The sequence below is a fragment of the Barbatula barbatula genome, assembly GCF_947034865.1.
Source record: "Barbatula barbatula genome assembly, chromosome: 9".
Lineage (NCBI taxonomy): Eukaryota > Metazoa > Chordata > Actinopteri > Cypriniformes > Nemacheilidae > Barbatula > Barbatula barbatula.
Genome location: NC_136772.1, coordinates 23,767,174 through 23,790,857, shown reverse-complemented (window position 1 = coordinate 23,790,857; position 23,684 = coordinate 23,767,174). Strand labels below are relative to the sequence as shown.

At 40.5% G+C, this 23,684-nt stretch overlaps 2 protein-coding genes across 6 annotated transcripts in view; one reads left to right on the top strand and one right to left on the bottom strand.

Annotated features, from left to right (window-relative positions):
- The first annotated feature begins 1,374 nt into the window (after window positions 1-1,374).
- prkra (protein kinase, interferon-inducible double stranded RNA dependent activator) lies at window positions 1,375-7,515 on the top strand. 2 transcript variants are annotated; one of them, XR_013787149.1, is made up of 8 exons: window positions 1,375-1,432; window positions 1,690-1,865; window positions 4,196-4,277; window positions 4,453-4,522; window positions 4,604-4,721; window positions 4,810-4,904; window positions 5,529-5,823; window positions 6,095-6,181. XR_013787149.1 is itself a non-coding variant. In XM_079464739.1 (8 exons), the coding sequence occupies exons 1-8, from the start codon at window positions 1,398-1,400 to the stop codon at window positions 6,250-6,252; spliced, it is 897 nt and encodes a 298-aa protein (XP_079320865.1). In that variant the 5' UTR covers window positions 1,375-1,397; the 3' UTR covers window positions 6,253-7,515. The 2 variants fall into 2 exon arrangements, 1 of the variants encoding a protein (XP_079320865.1); XM_079464739.1 differs by having other exon boundaries at window positions 5,529-5,691; window positions 6,095-7,515.
- A 650-nt stretch (window positions 7,516-8,165) lies between these two features.
- Window positions 8,166-23,684, bottom strand: part of osbpl6 (oxysterol binding protein-like 6) — a 32,027-nt gene continuing 16,508 nt past the window's right edge. Inside the window, exons 3-24 of one of the 4 annotated variants that reach the window (XM_079464735.1) lie at window positions 21,476-21,598; window positions 21,139-21,192; window positions 20,524-20,637; window positions 20,255-20,425; window positions 19,899-20,007; window positions 19,697-19,800; window positions 18,493-18,585; window positions 17,395-17,427; window positions 16,610-16,769; window positions 16,382-16,512; window positions 16,119-16,226; window positions 15,090-15,227; window positions 14,585-14,672; window positions 12,305-12,558; window positions 11,581-11,718; window positions 11,315-11,378; window positions 11,150-11,228; window positions 10,737-10,881; window positions 10,498-10,642; window positions 10,247-10,373; window positions 10,043-10,165; window positions 8,166-9,954 (exon numbers count right to left, since the gene is read on the bottom strand). In XM_079464735.1, coding sequence (XP_079320861.1) covers window positions 9,846-9,954; window positions 10,043-10,165; window positions 10,247-10,373; window positions 10,498-10,642; window positions 10,737-10,881; window positions 11,150-11,228; window positions 11,315-11,378; window positions 11,581-11,718; window positions 12,305-12,558; window positions 14,585-14,672; window positions 15,090-15,227; window positions 16,119-16,226; window positions 16,382-16,512; window positions 16,610-16,769; window positions 17,395-17,427; window positions 18,493-18,585; window positions 19,697-19,800; window positions 19,899-20,007; window positions 20,255-20,425; window positions 20,524-20,637; window positions 21,139-21,192; window positions 21,476-21,598 — 2,610 coding nt within the window. In that variant the 3' untranslated portion in view covers window positions 8,166-9,845. The remainder of the gene's footprint in view (window positions 9,955-10,042; window positions 10,166-10,246; window positions 10,374-10,497; window positions 10,643-10,736; window positions 10,882-11,149; window positions 11,229-11,314; window positions 11,379-11,580; window positions 11,719-12,304; window positions 12,559-14,584; window positions 14,673-15,089; window positions 15,228-16,118; window positions 16,227-16,381; window positions 16,513-16,609; window positions 16,770-17,394; window positions 17,428-18,492; window positions 18,586-19,696; window positions 19,801-19,898; window positions 20,008-20,254; window positions 20,426-20,523; window positions 20,638-21,138; window positions 21,193-21,475; window positions 21,599-23,684) is intronic. The other 3 variants (XM_079464737.1, XM_079464736.1, XM_079464738.1) reach the window with 3 other exon arrangements.

Sequence of the window (23,684 nt, the reverse complement as noted above, 5' to 3'; positions counted from 1 at the left end):
TTAATAAAACGTTTGGTTGTTCAGAATTACACAGTCTCAGGTTTTTATTTTTTGAGAGTGCATTTTTGAGATTATACAGTTATACTAGCTCTTTAGGGACCGTATACATGATGGTGTATCGGGGTCAGGATACAATATAATGAGAGGAAGTAGATTCACTTCTGTATTGTGATGTTCTGTATTGCCAACAGTCTGAAATAAAAAAAGGAAATCGCCATTAAAGCACTGATATCTTACAACAAAACAATTCCAGGGGAGGGGGGGTCCAAAGCTGAGACCAAACCATCTCTAAGACCTAAAAGACCTAAGACCATGACTAAAACCTAAATAATAACTGCACTATATGAAGCCTCAAACCATAAGAGTCATATTCGATTCAACATGACATGTGTTAGTCCTACAGATGTCTCGGTGGGTTGTTTAACATGGCTAGGCCACTATTTTATGGTTGTATTTTTATTAAATAGCTATTAATGAACCACAAACTAAGCATTTGTTTTAAAGTGGGAATAGAATACATGTTTTAATCGCCTAGAAGGCGAGTAGGCTATATACGTTTTATTCGTTTAATGAATAATGTTAATAATACTTTTTGTTGAAGGTACGGAAATAACGTAAATGTCTAACATTTAAGATCAAAATTAGTTTATTATTCACTGGGAACATTTCCTCACCAGCACGTGGCTAATGGGCTACAACTCGTTTGTTACCTATATTTGGGATATTTAAAAAAAGTTGTATTGTTTAAAACTGGACAAGCTTTTTTTATCAAAGGTATTGACAGCATCGTCTTAATATGTTAAATGTTTTTTGATGTTATTTGAATTTCCGAAAAGATCAAAAGACAAAATATCTATGTAACCTTAGCTCTGTTGTATATGACATTTCTAAGGGTCATTTCCATTATAAGACTCTTGTGAATATGATTATTAAAAGGAACACACTGCCATCTAAGTGTCTTGTGCTCGTGTAAAGTTTTTCACGGGTTATTCGTCTAAAACCCTCGAGTGAAAAGCAAGCAATGTCGAGGAAAAAAACGTTGTTGGACTTAGTAAGCAACAGTGATTTAACGATTCACTGTTAGCCGGTTGAAAATCGATTAAAATGGTTGAGAGTTTAAACGAATCGCAGTTCATGTTTTGAGCAGCAGGGGCCGCTGTGTTTACTGCAAACGTGGTTAATGTGGATATGCTGATATTTCTTAAAAAAGGTCAAGTTAGGAATGCACAAAGTCTTCGTTTGTTTATATAAGAGATGTTTTTTTATTCACTAGTTTTGTTTCATAACTGCTTTGTATTTATTGATATAAAATACGGTAATAAGGCGGAGCTTACAGCCATAACGCAATGCTATTGGCCAACGGCCTTCACCATGGTCTTGGTCAAGAATCTGTGCGCATGCGCATACGGAAAACAACGATGGCAGCTTCAGCGTAAGTAAAGTTAGCGCGTAAATATAACGTGCAAGCTTCTCTTCTTCGTCCTGCACCCCTGTGTACAAGAACTGTTGTGTCGTAATTTGCCTCGTAATGGGCTGTTCTATGTGAGATTATTGCTGATTTGGACGCTCGGCTGCGCAGACCTGTCGGGGTACGGCGCGTCGCATACTAGTATCGGTCTGCGCAGCCGGGTGAAGTCGACTGCGCTCGTGGAGACGGGTGTGTAATCGCAGCATGTCGTTGTGTTTCAGTGGCGGTTCGGCTCCTCGTGTCTATGGATGTGCTGATAAAACACCCGTCCAGATCCTACACGAGTACGGCATCAGGACGGGACGCGCGCCGGAGTACACGCTTATAGGCTCTGACGGGGACGCGCATCAGCCCTGCTTCAGCTTTAGTGTCACTATCGGAGAGATTAACTGCAAAGGTCTGACTCTTTACATCCACACTAATGTATTACTTGTTTCATGTGCTACTATGGCTTTACAAGAAATAACAACAAAACAGTATCGCTAACGTAGGACAAGCATTGTAGTTTACCATTCAGAATGAAGAATTTAAACACTGTACTATACACCATCTATGGAAGCCCGTTTCCGCCAGGGTTGTTTCTTTTATTAGACTTCGTATCTCACAATAATGATTTACCTATTACTAGTATAATATTATGAGACACTAAGTCATTATTATGAGACACTAAGTCATTATTATGAGACACTAAGTCATTATTATGAGACACTAAGTCATTATTAGTTATTATGAGACACTAAGTCATTATTATGAGACACTAAGTCATTATTAGTTATTATGAGACACTAAGTCATTATTAATTATTATGAGACACTAAGTCATTATTAGTAATTATGAGACACAAAGTCATTATTATGAGACACTAAGTCATTATTAGTTATTATGAGACACTAAGTCATTATTAGTAATTATGAGACACTAAGTCATTATTATGAGACACTAAGTCATTATTAGTTATTATGAGACACTAAGTCATTATTAGTAATTATGAGACACTAAGTCATTATTATGAGACACTAAGTCATTATTATGAGACACTAAGTCATTATTAGTTATTATGAGACACTAAGTCATTATTAGTAATTATGAGACACTAAGTCATTATTATGAGACACTAAGTCATTATTAATTATTATGAGACACTAAGTCATTATTATGATACACTAAGTCATTATTAGTAATTATGAGACACTAAGTCATTATTATGAGACACTAAGTCATTATTAGTTATTATGAGACACTTAGTCATTATTAGTAATTATGAGACACTAAGTCATTATTAGTTATTATGAGACACTAAGTCATTATTATGAGACACTAAGTCATTATTATGAGACACTAAGTCATTATTAGTAATTATGAGACACTAAGTCATTATTAGTTATTATGAGACACTAAGTCATTATTAGTTATTATGAGACACTAAGTCATTATTAGTAATTATGAGACACTAAGTCATTATTAGTTATTATGAGACACTAAGTCATTATTAGTAATTATGAGACACTAAGTCATTATTAGTTATTATGAGACACTAAGTCATTATTAGTAATTATGAGACACTAAGTCATTATTAGTTATTATGAGACACTAAGTCATTATTAGTAATTATGAGACACTAAGTCATTATTAGTTATTATGAGACACTAAGTCATTATTAGTTATTATGAGACACTAAGTCATTATTAGTTATTATGAGACACTAAGTCATTATTAGTTATTATGAGACACTAAGTCATTATTAGTAATTATGAGACACTAAGTCATTATTAGTTATTATGAGACACTAAGTCATTATTAGTAATTATGAGACACTAAGTCATTATTAGTTATTATGAGACACTAAGTCATTATTAGTTATTATGAGACACTAAGTCATTATTAGTTATTATGAGACACTAAGTCATTATTAGTTATTATGAGACACTAAGTCATTATTAGTTATTATGAGACACTAAGTCATTATTAGTTATTATGAGACACTAAGTCATTATTAGTTATTATGAGACACTAAGTCATTATTAGTTATTATGAGACACTTAGTCATTATTAGTAATTATGAGACACTAAGTCATTATTAGTTATTATGAGACACTAAGTCATTATTAGTAATTATGAGACACTAAGTCATTATTAGTTATTATGAGACACTAAGTCATTATTAGTAATTATGAGACACTAAGTCATTATTAGTTATTATGAGACACTAAGTCATTATTAGTTATTATGAGACACTAAGTCATTATTAGTTATTATGAGACACTAAGTCATTATTAGTTATTATGAGACACTAAGTCATTATTAGTTATTATGAGACACTAAGTCATTATTAGTTATTATGAGACACTAAGTCATTATTAGTTATTATGAGACACTAAGTCATTATTATGAGACACTAAGTCATTATTAGTTATTATGAGACACTAAGTCATTATTAGTTATTATGAGACACTAAGTCATTATTAGTTATTATGAGACACTAAGTCATTATTAGTTATTATGAGACACTAAGTCATTATTATGAGACACTAAGTCATTATTAGTTATTATGAGACACTAAGTCATTATTAGTTATTATGAGACACTAAGTCATTATTAGTTATTATGAGACACTAAGTCATTATTATGAGATGCTAAGTCATTAAATTCCCAACCCTGGTGCAAACGGGCTTCCATAACCATCAGTATGCACTGTGTGTATGACTTTTTATGGTTTGTTTTGTAAAGGTCAAGGATCGACTAAAAAGGTTGCGAAACATGAAGCTGCCCAAGCTGCATTACAAGTATTGAAACTGGACTTCCAGCCTAAGTATACAACACACTACAGATATATTCACTATAGATACAATACAGCCAATACATATATACATAAATACTCACTCAAGATCCTATAGATACAAAACACAAAATAGATACAGATATACACAATATTGTGCATCGGTAACAGAACATCGAGCTAACACTTCTTTCCTGACTTTTCATAGTGATGACAGAGATAAAAATGGTATTTCTCCTGAAACATGGGATGCGTCAAACCCTGTGGGAGTCCTGCAGGTATGTCACAATAATGTTGGAGAACCGGCGTTGTGTTGCGTGTGTGTCAGTGATGATGTAATCGTATGTTGTGTCCGTCAGGAGCTGGCGATGCAGAGAGGGTGGTGTCTGCCGGAGTATGTGACGTGTATGGAGACGGGACCCGATCACATGAAAGAGTTCACAGTTGTCTGTCGTTTAGAAGGACTGGAGGAGACGGGTGCGATTACTGTGACGATACACTGTTATGTGTGTGTGTGTGTGTTTGTGAGGGTTCTGGTGACCGTAAATGTGTTTTTACTCATCAGGGTCTGGCAGCTCCAAAAAGACGGCCCGACGAGTGGCGGCTGAGCACATGCTGGAGAAACTCCAGCGTTTGTCTGGTTCTTTAGAGATCACGTGGGTAAGACATACACATAGGACTCCAGATGAATCCATGGGTATGAGTCATGAATAGTATGTCCGAAACCTCGGATTACCCGTATGGTCTACTGCTTCCGCTGAGATTTGTGAGTGTGGATCGGATGGACGCTTATCTATCCCATGATGCCACAGGAGCTGAGCAACGGTCAAATTTCAAAGTAAATCAAATAAATATCGCAGAAAAATTTAAGGCGGACGTCTGTTTTTAATGTAAGTGCCAATTAATGCATTTCTCGTGACAAAAATAATGTTTTTATCAACGCTAACGTGTAGGTTGTTGTTAATAGGTCAAAGGTCAAGGAGCATACGGGTCACGTGATCATAAAACATGGCTGACGCATTATCTCCCAAATGTATTCATACTTCTCCCACTCATACTATAAAGAACGTAGTGTTTAAACAGCCGATAGGTACTTCTTACAAAAGTAAGAACTGTCACGGTATGCGATTTCGGACGCAGCCCCATGAGAGAGAGGTTGGCTTCAGCATACTCCTGAGATCAAATCACATACTGTATATCCACGCCACTATAACTGTATTATAGCATTTATATAGTATGTGTTATTTCTGCCTGATGCCCATGTGTGTTGACTGTGCTCCTCAGAGTCCTCCACCTCGTGTGTATGTAGAGGATGTTCGACACTCGACGGGCGAGAAGATTTCACTCCTAAAGAGATCTCCTCTCAGCATCCCAAACACGGACTACATTCAGATGTTACTGGACCTGTCGCTGGAGCAGGGCTTTCAGGTCACGTACATGGCCATCGGTTAGTTCTCGGTTTGAACCCCGTCAGGTCATACACTGGCCTCATCTCTCTGGGTATAGATCGTATTTGCTTTGTCAACATGAACGTCTGAAGTGCCTCAGTCAGGGATTCAAGTCTCTAGTAAAGCAACATGTAGGTTGAAGGATTTATTGAAGGATGTTTAATCTGCATTTGTAACCAAGCTGATATAAACCATTCATAAACATAGAAGAGCTGTGAAGACATCTGATGTGACACTCCAGATTTATAAACAGAAATACTTAAAAGAAGAAATATTCTTATGATAAAAGTCATTTTTTGTTATTTATTAGGTTCTGGAGGAAAAGACATGTGTAATTGATACGTAAGTCTAGGGCTGTGAAACTGGATCATTTCAGTCGTGATGTGTGTTTGTGTGTTACAGATGAGCTGACCGTGAACGGGCAGTACCAGTGTTTAGTGGAACTGTCCACCAGGCCGGTGACGGTGTGCCACGGATCAGGAATGACCAACGGTAACGCCCAAAACTCCGCGGCACATAACACCCTGCAGTACATCAAGATGATCGCGTGTAAACGCTAACGACAGATCTGGGATCAGCGTGGAGGATGATATGTGCTCCGAGAGCAGACCGGTTTCACACAGCTGAGATGAGCAGCGGATCTGCCGCAGGTCTTTACTGTAAATAATCAGTATTTACATTCAGTAACCACCACATCATTCACTTGATCAGCTTATTGTCATTTTATTAAAAGCCCTATTGCAAACATTGACAGAAAGCTGAAATGAGAATGTTATGAATGCAGTAATGTGTTATGGACCTGAAGTGAAATGACACATGGCTTACATGAGCTGTGAAGCTGACACAAAGCATTCACTGCTACACTTTTAAGAAATATAGCTGTGTTTAGGCCAGATTGTACCAGAAGACCTTTGCTTTATGTTTTAGCAAACTAGTTTGGCCACACAACACAAGACAAATCAGCTATTGTTCGTGAAATGTTTCAGATTCTGGGTCGAGCGAGAGGCTTCAGAGCTCCTGTTGTAAGCTTAGTTAATCTTCATGAACTGTTGCAGTGGTACTCTGTTTCTAAAAGAAATCATTTGGGTAATGGCAAGTTTACCATTACGCATGTTTTACATTATTGTGCTGTCAGACAGCAATCTATACAGCTGTAATACTTGTCATGTTAAGGCTAAACTTACATCACATGACAGCTGTGTTTTGAGTATTATGTATATATGTATTGGCTGTATAGCTGCACTATAATAACACATTGTTATTCCTCTGTTGTCTAAAATTGGTCACAAAATTAGACCTAAACAGTTTCATCAAGTGAAATTTCCTAAATCACAACTCATAAGCTTTCCATATTTTTCATAAACGTTTTCTCAGTAACTTTTAATCGAAGTGCAGCTGTGACACTGGTCCTCCCGGTTGTGTCTGGTTTCTCCTGAGGCTTTTTTTCATTTATTTATCTTTGGAGTTTGTGTTCCTCTCCACCGGGAGACTGCTTTTATTAGATATTATTTATTAGAATGATCTTGCTTGTTCTATAAACACCATGCGCTGTGTTTATACCTTTTGTGTGTTTTTCTTATTTTCTCCTGTAAAGCTGTCTTGGATCATTGTGAAAATCTCTATATAGATCAAATTGAATTGAATGTCACTTACTATAAATGCTCTTCCTGATTTATATTTGCCTAATAATCTTTACCTAATGTTTCCTGATTGCAGACTTTTTCTTATTTATTTTGAATGGGTTTGTTGCTTAAGTTCAGTTCCAGTAAATAAGCACTGACAGTGAAAACAAACAAAAGTAATAAAGAGTTTGTCTTTTTTCAGTCTTGTGGATTTTCATATCCTCGTACATTATGTTTATGGAACAAAAAAAATGTTAATAGTACACTGACATCATTGCTTGTGTCTAACCTTGATTTACTATAGTAAGCCTCCATTACATTATAATGATTTATATTAATTACCAGGAGGCCAAAATAGCCGTTTAAAGACAGGCCTTGTGACCAATGTTTGCAATCGTGTATCTTCATCATAGTTGAAGATATTTAGTTTAAAAACGTCACAACCGTAATGAGATTATTCATGAACAGCAGACACGGAATAGGGGCTTTGAACATAAATATGTATTTCTTTATATGGATGTAAATGTGAAACAGCAGAGCTTGAGAGGTTTCATCATCGGTGTCTTTACAAGAGCAGTCTTCTATGAGAGCTGTGCATCACCTCAACCCTAGTCACACACTTTCCTTCAGTCCAGAACATCAACATCTGTGTAAGGCATCAGAGATCATCACTCACAGACGGTCTTCATGCAACAGAGAAAAAAATGATATAAAATAATCTTCTGTGATTCAGTTCCACTAATGAACTTTCAGAAACATCACGAGTGTTTCATGTAAATCTGGAGACACTGGTTTTCCTGTGAAAGTAAAATAAATGATTTTGCACGACTCTCTGTCCTTCACATTAGCACAGTATATGATGAGTGTTTATAATAGAGCTCTGCGGGGTGTAAGTGTGGAGTCAGTTTGTATGGATATGGTTTTATATATATATATATATATATATATATGTGTGTTAAGGCACAGTGAAGGACTCAAACAGTGAGATACAGGAGACACGATCTGCTCCGTCACCGTCTCTACACTGCGTTTGGCTTTTTCACTCATCTACCAACATTACACTAAAACTACAAGAGAGCGAATAAAATCTAATTTACTTCATAACTTAAGGAGAAAAAAACTATTAGAATCTGCGAATCAGTTCTTCATCCGCCGTGATGTAAAGCAACCTTCCATTCATGTGTTTATCTAAGAATGGGGATTCAAGCAAATCTGAGATCTCTTACAGAACTTCAGAATAGGAATACACAACTAGTACTTCTTCATACTGTGCCCTATAGACTGTACACTGCCTACTATGTATGGATAACAGTATGCAACAGTAGTTTGTTTGCTAAATTGTTGTTACGTGAGCAAACCTTCAATTTTGGGATTTAAATATTTTGTGTTTTTATCAGAGTCATAACTCATGACTTTCAGATAAATCATAAACAGACAGAAAGCATACTGTGTATGCATTCACAATATAGTATCCTGCGTAGAATACTGTTCCCCACAAAGCAAACTGAAAATATTTGTATACAAAATTGATTGAAAATGGAAAACAAGCGCATTAATGACGTGGTACCTGCGCGCTACTCGCTGAATTACATCATGGAACATGTGTTCCACACCGCATTATTTGTTTTTAAGCGACCGTAGACCGTATACAGTGTGATGCAGTAAAGCCTTTGCGAGCAAAGATAGTGATGCTTGTAGTAATGCTGAACCGCCAGCGGAGGCTCCACTGCTGCCGTCTGCAGAGAGTTTATCACACCTTACACTGACTGTACAGTGAAGTTTCATGGTTTCAATGTTAAAAGTGACTTCCGCTGGTCATGGGGCATCACGTGGGGTGCGGTGCCTGAATGACGTATGTCTGAGGTGGGACGTCCTGTCTAGCAGCAGTTCATTTGACGGCGTCTGGCCAATGGGGCCAATCGTCACTGTACGTTTAGTTTTTCTGCAGCTGAGTTTAAAAGATGAAAAATAAAATAAAATGTAGAATAGCAGCTACTGACAAACATGTGCAGGGAGGGAGGGAGGTGTGTTTTGTGTCTCTCAGCATCAACACGTTCACTTTGATTCTTTGGAAGGGTTTGAAATGTGAGGAGTTCACACGCATGAAAGCATCATAACACAGCACATTCATTCATCTGAAGGGAGACGCTCATCAGCCAATCACTGTGCTCCCTTTTACTGTCCAAGCTATTCGTTTTACAAAATGATGACCCGAACGTGTGTGATATTGCCAATGAAAGCTGCCATGTACACATGCAGAATGTTCTCATTTCATTAAAACTGTCGTTGAGAAGCGAATTTTTAAGGCAAGGACATATGAGGAAGCACGAGCGGCTTCATGTGGACAGCTCTAACCGTTGCCCTGACGACAGCAGCATCTGTGTGCGTTACTATGGGGATGACGGAGTGATAATGTGGAGAGTCGTTTCTGGTTCATATGTTTTGTTCTGCAGATAGAATCTAGAGGAAAGTCTCAGGGCCGGTCCTCTTCAGCTGACGTCTGCGCAGTAAGCGTCTGTAGTGACTGGACTCTACCACAGCTGAGGGTTGTCTAGTTTCATAAATCCAGAGTCCTTGCGCAGATCCCAGTAGTTGTTGTTAGACACCCATCTCTCCCTCTGGTTACTGTCCATCACCTTCCTGTTACACAAACCGCAGAGAAAACCAAATGAAAATGAAAGAAAGAACGAGTGATCATGAGACGATGACTGTGAGGCGGTGCACTGACTTGAAGAAGCGTGGCTGATGTCTTATGTTGTTCTCCTCCATCCATTTCCTCTTGTTCCTCTGCTGTTCTTCGATTCTGTGTTTCTCAGCAGACGCCATCTGAACGTTACCTTCCTCCAGATACCTGTCGCGCATTTAACAGACGAGATTCAACCCAGTGCCTTCTTAAAGCAATCCAAGTAAAACCCCCGATGTGTGTGCGTACCTCTGGTCTGGTCTGAATCGGGCGTCTGTCGGCGGCAGAAGTTCCTTCAGCTCTGGGAAAAGCTCATTGAGCTCTATAGCAAACCTGGTGAAGCCGTAATACAGCTCATAATCTGTGGGCATTGAACCTGCACACAAACACACATTCATTTACAGTATAAGTGAGCCTCCGACTGACGGAATGTATTATGTTGTAAAACCTTAAAATGCTACCTAGCAATAAAGCTGGTGTGTGTGTGTGTGTGTTTGTACCTGGTCTCCAGACGCACTTAGCCGAAGGTGGAACCCCACAGAAAAGACCTTCGTGCCATTTCCCAAACAGTCTGTGAATGATTTTGCCGTCCTGGTCCATCACAGATCCCTGCACCTCATTCACATTAGAGCTCCAGTAATTTCCCTGAACACACATTAGGTTTGGAAATCCTCAGGCACCTTCATTCAATTCAGATGAAGAATCCTCACCCCTACCACTCGTGTGTTTGTGTGTGTACCTTAACAAAGGTGAGTTTGCAGATGCAGGATGGGCTGCGTGTGTTTCTGATGGTAATCTCTCCATAATGTTCAATCCAGCGTCTCCCGCTGAGGATGTTGTGAACACACGTCGTCACCTTGTTCCATTCATAGTGATCGCCATAACTACAAGCGCACAGACAAAACCTCATCAGCTGTGTGTTATCTGCATTTCATTGATGACTGGCGTCCCGGCGCCACTGTAAACAGATGCTCTCTGCAGACACATCTTTCTATGAAAAATGTTTTTATCCAAAGTGATTTACAGAAGACGACCTTGGCAGCATGTGGATTAACAGCCTCAGAAAACAATAAAAACAATAAATCACTTTGGATAAATGCATCTGTATGGACTGTTGTGGGATTGAAAGGTGAAGAGAGAGAGAGACTGTACCTGGGCAGCATGACATTGACTGTTCCAATGGGTAGGATCTCCATAGACTTGCCCCAAAACTTATTCTTCCACCTGACATCTGAAACACACAGAGACACCGGAGTGTGATGTTTGTGGAGTTTAAGAGCGTACACAGATGAATATGATGTGTGTGTGTGTGTTTACCCTGCCAGAAGGTGAAGTTCTGTGATTCACAGTGACAGGCGGAGATGGGCGGATGATGGCTCACCTGTGAGCACATGGACAAATACTGTAGAATCACCCGCTCAGGGTCACAACCGTACCGATTCATAACATGGAACGTAACATTTCACAAGGGAAAGCCAGTGTAGTGTTATATCTCTCTCTTCACACTGAAGATAAACACCTCGTCTGAAGCAGGTGTCACAGGTAAAGTGTGTGTGTGTGTGTGTGTGTGTGTGTGTTGGCACCTGTTCAGAGAAGAAGCAGAAGCCCTTGTCTTCACGCACACACTCGTATGTTTCTCCCAGCAGCGGGTTGAAGGGTTTACTGCCTGCTCTGTAATAGGTGGACGAGTATCCTGACACTGCAAACGCTGCAACGATAACCTGCACAAACACAATGACAACACATCACAGTGCTGATGCCAGAAGGATTCCAACACCATTAAACTACAGAGAAATGCTAACATCTGACTAGCTGTGAGGAACGATGACCCAGAAACAAGCGCAACGTCATATTTCACGTTGAAAACATGAGCATTGGCAACATTTACCGACAGGGTGTGTGTGTGGTTAAACTGGGCTACATCACAGCCAGTAATGAGGCCGGAGACTGAATTCCCATCTGCGCATTCACGAGGGACGTGTGCTCCTGCTTCAGGCGCTGTGTGACTTTACACACCCGATTATTTCACTGGATGTAGGTGAATATGTGTGAACATTTGTGTATGTCCTCAGACTGCCGAAAGATCAGCTAAAACCGACTTCTGAATGGTTTGACGTGGTTTTCAGCTGGTCTAGCACAGAGCCGTCACACTGCCTCATTAGCAGCTGTTTGTATGGGTAACAGTCAAAGCCGACCCTTGAAGACGCGGTTACATTTCTACATTTGTAAGCATGTCTGAAGTGTCTAAACTGTAATTGGTGTGATTATGGCAGTTGCTGTGCTCTGATTGGCTGTCAGGTGTCGTACCATGCGCTCGTACGGGTCGTCCGTGTGAGCGGCCTTATCCAGCAGTTCCGTGTACTCCAGCTCCTCACACATGTGCTGTAGCGTGTTGAGCGGCTCGTTCAGCTCCACCGGCATGGACACCTTCGACAGGTCTTTCCCGATGTTGTTCTTTAGGATGTTCCACAGGTTAATGTTGGCCATGTCCGGGGCGGGGGCCGGGAGACACGTACGCCTCCCGTTACGGAGCGCACCGCTGGACAGATCTCCGTTCGGCACTGCGTCACACAAAACAGACGCTCTCTGATGCTGGAAATATAGTGAATGTTATGTTCTTGATAATAATAAATAATAGTGAAGTCATCTGCATTTTCTGTTTGACCAGAAAAGTCTTTACAGATCAATTTGTTGCATTTTTTTATCTGCAAATTTAATATTCTGGTCAAACTGGCTCGCAAAATCAGTCGGAATGTAAGGATTGGGGATGGCAATCCAGTTCCTGGTTTGAACTTTAACACCTTAATAAACGTAATATATTCAACTTTCAATAAATCAATAAATGGTCCGTGTATAAAATTAAAAGTTATCTTTCTTTAATATTACTCAAAGGCAATAAAAACATCTCGGCAAACATTTATTTTAGTCTTAGACTAGTCTTGTCCCTGTCTGGGAAAACACACAAATGTTTTAAACAGTCGAATAAAAACAAAGAAAATCGTATTCCTTAATTCATATTCCATATCCATACAGATTCATGAAAAGAAAAAGCACACAATACCTCTAAAGATGAAATTATTTACATAACAAACATTGCATAAAAATCCTTTAAAGGCTCTCAGTGCATTATCCAGCTTATGCCATCATTTGCCAAGTTAAAGCTGTTATTGATGTTTACAGTGTCATTTTAGATCAGACAGGTGAAAATGACAGTTATTTTCCTCACTTAACATTAAATGTAATCAAATTTATTGGAGATAAAGGGTTTCAATGCACAACTTCCAGCTAATCAGAATCAAGTATTCAAATATTTCTTGAAAGTTAGCATTTCTTTTCATTGGCAAAACGATAATTCCATATTAACACATGAGAATGTGAATGATAATGGCATTCATCCATCCATCCATCCATTCATCAACCCAGCCTACCAAACTCCCACCCATCCATCTATCGACCCACCCTTCCAAACTCCCACCCATCTATTAATTCATCCATCCATCCATTCATCAACCCACCCTTCCAAACTCCCACCCATCCATCCATCTACCCACCCTTCCAAACTCCCACCCATCTATTCATTCATCCATCCATCCATTCATCAACCCAGCCTACCAAACTCCCACCCATCCATCTATCGACCCACCCTTCCAAACTCCCACCCATCTATTCATTCATCCATCCATCCATTCATCAACCCACCCTTCCAAACTCCCACCCATCCATCCATCTACCCACCCTTCCAAACTCCCACCCATCTATTCATTCATCCATCCATCCATTCATCAACCCAGCCTACCAAACTCCCACCCATCCATCTATCGACCCACCCTTCCAAACTCCCACCCATCTATTAATTCATCCATCCATCCATCCATCTACCCACCCTTCCAAACTCCCACCCATCTATTCATTCATCCATCCATCCATTCATCAACCCAGCCTACCAAACTCCCACCCATCCATCTATCGACCCACCCTTCCAAACTCCCACCCATCTATTAATTCATCCATCCATCCATCCATCCATCTACCCACCCTTCCAAACTCCCACCCATCTATTCATTCATCCATCCATCCATCCATTCATCAACCCACCCTTCCAAACTCCCACCCATCCATCCATCCATCTATTCATTCATCCATCCATCCATCTAGCTATCTGTTCATCCATCCACTCATTCAGTTTTGAACGACTGGCATTTTATGATTGTCAGTAATAAAAGAAAGTAAATTGTTCATTGTTGTAACCTATAAAGAACAACATATTTGCCGAAAGATGATTCATCACGATCTGTGCTGAATCATCAACACAAGAGGACAGAAAGCAGCAACAGTTCTTTTGATTCTCTCTCTAATGTAAAATGTCAAATAACAGCTGCCACCGGGACAAATGATTTGATACGGCAGATGAGTTTGGCGGAACCATCAATAAATGTGTGGTCAGTCACAGCTATTCTGTCCATGCGTCTCAATGCATATACGTATATGTGTGTTTGTCCTTAATGTCTGTGATTGTGTGTTTGACAAAGGTCATGTCTCCCATCAGGACAGCGTCCTGCTCTATTAAACACAGAAGGCAGATCTTACTCTGTCTGGAAACACTATCTGTGACGCTGGCGTTGTCCTCTGAAATGTTATCGCTCACATCGCTGACGTAAGACTCATCATCAGAGGCCTGCGGGGGAGAGAGAACGAGGGAGGTGATGTTACTCAATGTCTTTCATTTTGCGCAGTGCTGACTAACTGGAAAATGTGTGTGTGTGATGACCTTCTGCAGTCTATGTGTGCAAGCAAACAAACACACAATCAGACACACACATTCAAATCAGTACAACTGCTAAGCCTTCGTGTGAAAGTCCAAACATAAGCTAAGAATTGAATTCTTTTGAAATGACGAATGCGTTGTACACCCGTGCGCACACACAAACATACGCTTTTAAAAACAAAGATGACATAGAAGAACCTTTAACGTCCTGTTTCACAAAAGGTTCTTCGTGGCGAAAAAAGTAAGAAAGAGATGGTTCTTCTATGGCATCGGCGTGAAGAACCTTTCAAGCACCTTTATTTGTGTCCACACATTTACTTTTCTCACCTCGTTCTCTGATGAACTGGCTGACAGAAGAACCTCCTGAGCATCGAAGAACTCAGACACAGACTCGGACATTGACAGTCTGCTCTCATTGGACACCTGCTGGGACAGAGGGATGGCCACGTGGAGCGGCTCACCTGCCTGAACACACACACACACACATTTAAAGACATGACGTTACCCCAAAATAACACAGATCATGTTATATTTTGTGCAGATGATGTAGAAGATATAATAAACAAGTTCAAAGCATCATTAGATACTACAGATGGATGAGTCGAAGAGACTCCACATAAATGCGGAGAGAATGACAAAAACATTGCCAACGTTTACATGCACCCTCATCATGCGATTATAATCAGACTTCCTAGACCTCTTTATATCTGTTTACCTTAATCATGCCGTTTAAATGGCAGTGAGCATAATCAAAGTAACATATGTGGCATACGCCGGTTTTAATTGCAATAAGAAGGCATGTAAACACCTTTATTGCATTTATACGCATGCGCTTCTGTCACGCATCTGAAGCTCAGTCTCAAGTTTTACCGTCAACTCGCTGTCAGACACAGCGCGAACGTGATGACAGCATACGCCAACGTTGCGAATGCACTTCAAATCTTGTTTCTATATTCATCACGGCGCAGAATCACAGAATAATCGCACTCTTGTTGCGCATGTAAACGTAGTCATTGAGAACACAGTGGTTGTAAATCACGAAACATGATCACAAACTCATTCATCATCATCATCATCATCATCCCTGAGCTGCAATCCAATCCATTCAGAGACAAAACCTAACGTGAGGAGAGACTGAATGCCTGTTGAAGTAAAGCATTCCTGTGATGGAAAACCAGGTCACTGAGTGTGAGCGTCTCCCGTGAGGACTGCACTTCTTGTGTGTACAGAAGGAGTCAAAGGGAATGAGGTCAGAGAGCGCAGTGTCACCTTCTCTGCTCCACCGCTTTCTAAACAACTGTGACCTCATTGAGGAACGTGTGATCAAATGATAAGTGATGAGAGAGAAGATCAAACCTCTTCTGGACTGCTGATGATGTTCACACTCACGACCTGCTCGGACAGAACCGACTCGGAGTGAATCCGGTTCAGACGGCTCTTCAGCTCAACGTTCTGCGACAAGGCCTGAACAACAGAAGCATCCGAAACACACGGATGAACTGGATCTAAACTAACTCATTTTCATTTTAAGCCCAAACACCTCGAATCCTGATGCTATGGATGGTGTGAAATAAACACTGATCTACTGAGACGGTACGGCAGCGGTGGGCGGAGCTGACCTTTGAGAGCGAGCGGCGAAGGGTCATCATCTGTGACGATTGGCCGGTCTGCTCTTGTTCCAGTAACACCTGCTTTATCTTCTCTTTCTCTATGGCCACAGTGTTGAAGGCAGACTTCAGCAAAGAGTGCACTGAAAAGACACAATTCACGCTGGATTACGACCCGTCCGCTATTTCCTGGAAGAACGCCTCTGCGCTCTTGATTGTCGGTGCGTAACTTTTGTTTACCTTTCTGAGCAACGGTGCAGAAATCCTCCTGCAGTTTGATGTAGTCGCCGGCGCCGTCGGTCAGACGCGTGACAGGGGTCTGAAAATCCCCCAGCTCCGCACAGAGGTTAGGGTTGGACGAGTGGAGACGCACTTGAGACATACTTGCGCTCAATGGAACCTGGAAAACACACAACAACAGTGAGAACACACGTGACAGATTCCCTCCGGGAGCCGAGCGATTCCATCCACCGAAGACATGAAGCACACTTTGTGAAGAGGAGTTTAGTTTGACATGAAGAGTTCAGAGACACACAGCACGATGACGGAAGGTCTTTGCACATACAGTCCGAAATTTCCATATGCGTTTTTTGTATTTGGCCCTTGTTTGTACGGTGTCTCTGAATTGTCAAAACACCTCTAAATATGCTTGCTACAGATACGAAAAACGCAGAAAATGGAGGCAATGTGTAAATGTGATTGACACCATACGGTCGTTTATATTTTATAGCATGCGGCAATTTCGGACACAAATTTCGGACTCAATGTGTAATGGCCTTAAGCAACGCATCACACATCATGAGCTGAAAACAGGCTGTGGCAACGAACATAGTGCGATCCAGATACGTCGTCACAACGTCATTGTGTTAGCTGGGGAGTTCAAAATAAAAAACTAACATTTCTTCTAAAAGACTGTATAGAAAAGCCAATGTGAATCAGCCCTGCGATCAAGCGCCTGAGAGACTACAGCGTGATGATGTCATGATGGGATAGCAAGATGACATCACAGCGATGGTTCTGCTTACTTTCGCACGATGTGTCTGAGGAAGGGACTGGACCTGGAGTGAACACAAGACAACACACACATAGTATCACACAAAACCCTGTTGACAATTTGCCACAAATGACCTTAAGAAGTGAGTTCAATACACAAGATTCATGTTAAACTCTACGGACATCATCTGTGGCATGAATCCTTTTGACTTATCCCTCAATACCTGTCTTTAAAAACAACAACTCTATAGACAAACCAACAAAGAATAACATGAAGAAACAATCAACAACAAAAGAAAACATGTCCTTCAAAGCCACAATTTGTACCGCTATTTGGACCGCTAGATGGCGCACTTTCAACAACAAAAGGCGAAGCTAAATGAGGTTATGTAGGAGAGTGGAATAATGGGACATGTCGGTTTCACCATCCAGAGGCGTCATCGTAATGAATTATCTTGCAAGAAACGTGGAATGTAATGCTACGGTGCCCGGCGAGAACGATATTGGACTTTGTCAATTGATTTGGTAGCGTAATGCTACACAGTTTTACAGGTTTCAAAAAAAGTAAACTACGTTTTTGTGTTTTGCCTTTATTCGCCAAAGAATAATAGTGATCCATAATATCAGAACAACAGATTCTGCGTCCCAGATGCTGTATAAGCACTTCTGCATTTGCTTGTAGTTCCGGTAACTGAGGGTCGTGCGGAGCAGCGGATATTAAGTCACTGATATGAGACAAATACAAGGGACGGGACATTAGTTTAAATAGGAATTTCTCTTCTTGGGAACATTTGGGATCATGTAAGTACACAACTGCATGAAATAGATCACACTGCGCAAGTGATTTATGGATATTTCATAACGAAGTTATTCCATATTGTTAAAGGTTGTAAAATGGTTTATAACGGATCCAGCGAGTGAAATGTCAGATGTGGGGAGTGTTAGAGCACTGACATCATGAGTGAGGGCGTGAAGGAAACATACACACATGAAACACTCACAGACTGCGGCGAGTGAATTACGTCTGATGATAGAGGTGCATTCTCACTAACACGCTGAATAATCTGCAGACTACAGTCGTGACCGATCTGATGTTCAGTGAATGAGTGCTGGAGATGAGTGTGATGTACCTGCGGTTGTAATTTTGCATCTTTGCTGAAACTTTTAGTCCTCCATCTTCTGCTGCCTCGCTTCTCTTTCTTTCTCAAATCAACACAGTTACTCTACATCACACACACACACACACACACACACACACGGGTGACAGGGTTAATAGCAGAAACCGCCGGCAGTGACACGAGCAGATGAGATGTCTGGTGATGAGGGGGTCAGGATTACTTTGATATGTAGAGAAAATGATGAGAATGATATCCGTGAGAATCATGCGCTTGTGTTCAGGGTGTCTGAGTCGATACCGTATACATATCCAATGCATGTAAACATCCAAACAATAACAAAAATAACATCCGCCATGTGACTTGGGCCACTTTCTAATATGGTTTTGAAATTCCATTTGATATCTGTGTATTTGATATCCTGTGACAATAACAGGCGTTTACTGCCATGATCAGCTCATAGAGCGACAAGGACCAGTCTGACCAACACCGAGCTGCACTGTCTGATGGGAGATTGAATCGGTCTATCAGGCCCTACATAGAGCCGAGAAGATCTGCTATGGAGAGCCTCGGAGATGACGTAGTTTTGTATGCAAAACCCAGAAGCGAGTTAGCATTTAAGAACTTCCGGTTCCAAAGTTTAAGGTTTTTGGTGAATCGCCTGAAATAACGTCTGTGTTTAACAAAACCTCGAAATAATTTCACGGTTTATTCGATGATATAAAACACAACAGATATAACCCAATAAGCCTTATGGTTTCTTAAAAACAGCGTTTGCTCAAAGTGACTACTTCCTATGGCAGGGACGTTACACGTCATCGCGCATATAAAACTCATTCAAGGAGTAATTACTTATAAACACAAAGTTTGTGGTGGTGACGTTGATATGGAACGATCTTTAGTGTAGTCTGTTTCAGCTATTTACTTCTGCCGATTGTATTTCAGCTTCAAAAGTAACAAATGTTGTGTTCATTTGTAAAGATGATCTTGAAAGACGTGTAAACATCACAAACATTTGTTATTCACAGAGATTATTTATCTTCCATAAGTCTATGGGGAAAATGCACAGGCTTTCGATTGAGGGAACCAGTACGCTGCTTACTTCTGGGTTAGCCTACAACAATAGGTCATTTCTGAGCATCTCAAAACACAAACACACGCGTCATCATCAACACAGCATATACACTCATTTCAGACCTCTGACTGTGTGTGTGTGTACCTGCATGTCGGTGAAGTTTGGAGCTGACTGTGTCCTCTGAAGGATCTCCAGACTTTGCAGCAGTTTACTCAATTCCAGAAGACTTGACTGGCAGTAGGCGAGTTCTGAAACACACACATCTACGCTGTAGATTTCTGTATGTTTGTACTGTATAAAACAATAATTTGTCTGTTATTCATGAAGCATCTTGATGAAACATTACCTTCTGTGCACTTGTCCATCTCCTCTGACTCCTGTAACCAGGCGGCTACTTTACTCTGTCCATTACTACAGGACGGAGGCAGCTGCCAAGACAGACTGCCGGGTTTAACCTGATCGATGACATGCACACACACACATCTGAATTTTTGTGCAATTGTAACTAAAGCTGTTTACCAAAAGTCCGTACAAAAAGCTTTCACATGGCCTCTGAACATTCATTAGTTACTGTGCAGCCCTGATTCATCAGAAAATGTTTGTTTAGACGGACAGAAGGTCGTGTAGTCAAGCAGACGGCGAGCTGCTCAAACATCACTACATATTTACAGACGCGCAGAGGACGGAGGAGGCGGCAGTGACCTTGATTTGGTGTGCGCTGGAGGGGGTGGTCTGGGGAGATTCGGCGCTGGCAGACGGAGGGAAGGTCCGTAGCGTAGCATCACGAGGAGAACGGACGATCTCGTTCTGTCGGAACAAGCGATGATGACGGAGCTTGCACACCCAGATGTCAAAAACATCCGGAGATTTCACCTTCAAGGAGAGATTAGAGACAAGCGGAAATGTAGAGATCTCTATTTAAACACACAATGACTCTCTGTATATATTTACTGTCAACACATGATGTTCACCTTCAGATGGTAGATGTGCTCTTCTGTGTCCAGATCGATGCGGCGAGCTCTTTTCTTGACGGACATCACAGACAGTCCCACATCTATACTGCCGTGAAGCTTTCCTTTCTGAATCTGACACAAACACACACTCCACTCATTTAATCCTCATGTTCTGTTCACATTCATATCGCTTGAAGGTCCAATTGTCTTGTTTTAATGTGAATTATGTGATATATATGAGATCCATACATGTCTTCTAAAACCTCTAAACCTTTAGTGAGATCAATTTAATGCAAGTGGCTATTTGAAACAGGGAAGGAGCTACTGTATAGGACCTGTGCATGATTCTTCCTTCTACAGAAGAAAGACAGTCATACAGGGTTGGAATGGCATGAGGGTGAATACATGATGAAGTACATTTCCTGTTTGAGTGAACTATCTCTTTAAGGCTGAGAGAAGAAACCCACACTCTCTGTTCTGTGGTGCGTCAGTGCTCAGAGACGATTGTGCTTTTTCTCTGAGTCACGACACAGCAGCCAATCAGAGTTCACCCTCCGACCAACCTGCACGCATCTCATCAGCATCATACGCACAACACTCACAGGACCATTTAACAACCAAGATCAAACTCACATCCCCAGGAGACTTGGAGTATTTCAGGATCCCGTTATCCAGAACAAAAAAGCGCTGCGCGGGAAACAAAGAAAAATTGGTTTAAAACATGTGACATCATGTGACAAGAATATTCAAAGCCGCAATTCGTAACACTTCTTATCACCTTATTTTGGTTAACAACAAAACAAAAAACAGTTTATCAAGCAAGTGTATAGAAAGAAATGACAAAAGTACAACTTTGTGGGAAGTGATGGTTTGACATCATTTGACATACGCACAGATAACCTGAAAGCCACGATGTTATGGATTGCGGTTTGATTGCGTAAAGAGCGTCTGTCTGTGTGAATGTTCAGACCTTGTGCCAGCCCTTCAGAGGCCACTTTCTCTTCTTCAGCATGAAGCCTTCATGTTTCTCAGGTCTCTGAATGTGACTCTGTCCGATCTTCAGCCCCTCGATGATCTCCCAGCTATCCATCTCCTGCACGGGACAAATCAGACCATGACAGGATGTGTTTATCACAGCGTTCACTGTTTATTTCACAGAACTCATTAAATATCTCATTAAACAGACGGCGAGCAAATAATCATCTGGAAATATGCACAGAAACGCACACGTGAGGTGAATATCTGAAGAATAGAGGTGGTGGTGGTTGTGGTAAGTGGATTTATTCTCGGTGTTGCGGTTCTCCTTAGTGGATGCTAAAATGTTCTTTAGTATATTATTGCAGGATGATGTACACCCAACCAGTTGTTATCAACACACTTTATTCCTTCATCTCTGAATGCGTTTGCTACAGTAAACCCACCTCATGTATTTATGATATCCGGGTCCTTTAATTCCTGTATGTACATTAAGTCGTTAAAGGTTTTCATTCATTTTAAAGGATTTTATTATAGCCGAGAAAAGTAAAAGCACCTCTCTGTAACACAATCACTGACATGAACAGTGATCATCTACTGATCAGAAACAGTGATGTTGACCTGAACAAACATGTCTTTAAGTCCACCTTAAGTGACTGTAAACCACATTCTGCTCCCACTGTTACCATAGCAACATCTTCCTCATCCTGAAGTGTATCTTAATCAGTATTGATCAGTCTGATAGGTCAACACCGATACTAAACTCCTCAATTCTTTCTCATCCCAGACTATAGACAATTTCATTTTTCATTTAAAGCAAGAATGGTCTTTGAAGGTGCAACGATCATTCGTTGTTTCACACAAACAAGAAATTAAATGTAACTAATCATATTTTGTCGTCTTATTCGAATGAAGATTTGGTTGACGTACTCCATTACCATTGAAACTATTGAAGCATCTACATTTTTGAAACACTTCAGAGGGCCATTCTAATATCACACAGCTCAGCAGAAACACACATTCATTTTCTCAGAAGAACCCTTTCTAGACACACCTACTCAGAGCTCAACAAAAATCTGTCTAACAATCATAATCATAGTGTAGATGTACAGTATATAACCCACAATCCTGAAGAGAACATCGGACTGCCGTTACCATGGATATGAAAATCACAGTAAAAGATCTATACAGTCATGGCGCATGAGACCCTGCAGGCGACTCACAACTGCTTACACACATCTATATATCTGATATATATTCTGATTGACATGAAACATAAATCAGAGTTTGTAATGTTGTGATTAATACATTTAGAGCTTGTTGGTTTGGCTCGTGGCCCAGGGCTGTTTTAAACGCTAAGTTTAAAAACGCTTCATGTTTTACACTGTTTATGCTTCAGCCTGAGAAAGTTGCTTTATGAATCACATCATTATTCAATTTGTTGCAATTGATTCTGTTCACTAGTTCTGTTCATATCCTTCACCTTGCGGCAACAACACTATGCTCCTCTGTCATGCCAGGATAACAAATATAAAAAAATTAAATGTCTTAAACCTTGATTCAGGATTAAAAACGTCTCAACCAAGGACTGAAAATGCCTTAACCCTGGGTTAAAAATGTCTCAAGCAAGGTTGAAAAATTACTTGACCAAGGGTAAAAAATGTCTCAGGCCAGGATAAAAAGTGACTTAACCCAGGGCTAAAAAATGGCTTGAGCCAGGATTTAAAATGATTTAACCCAGGGTAAAAATGTCTCAGGCCAGATTAAAATGACTCAACCAAGGGTTAAAATGCCATGAGACAGGATGAAAAATTACTTTACCAACGGTACAAATGTGTTAACCCAGGTCGGAAATATCTTAACCCAGGGTTAAAATGTGTTAACCCGGGATTTTAAATATTTTAACCCAGGTTTAGAAATGATAGACTTAATCTATGATTATTATTTCCTATAACATCACCTGCTGGTATGGGCATCTGGCAGCTAGGAGCAAGGATCATTAATATGGCAAGCAAGATCATTTTGGACCCCTAGAGGCAGCTAGTGGAACTGTATATAATCAGACAAGGAGGAAAGCCTCACAAAAAGCTCAGAACCTCAGCCACCCTCTTCCACATGAATTTAAAATTCTTCTTCAGGCAGAATTGTATTCCATCTGCCATTATTTTATTAAATAAATAACCTATAACAGGGTCTAAGTTAGG

What these genes read in the sequence shown, in the direction of transcription:
- prkra (XM_079464739.1), top strand. Translation starts at nt 1,398, where the DNA reads ATGCGCATACGGAAAACAACGATGGCAGCTTCAGC. An exon ending in GTTCTTTAGAGATCACGTGG is followed by an intron (nt 4,905 to 5,528) that starts GTAAGACATACA and finishes TGTGCTCCTCAG; the next exon opens with AGTCCTCCACCTCGTGTGTA. An exon ending in GGTCACGTACATGGCCATCG is followed by an intron (nt 5,692 to 6,094) that starts GTTAGTTCTCGG and finishes TGTGTGTTACAG; the next exon opens with ATGAGCTGACCGTGAACGGG.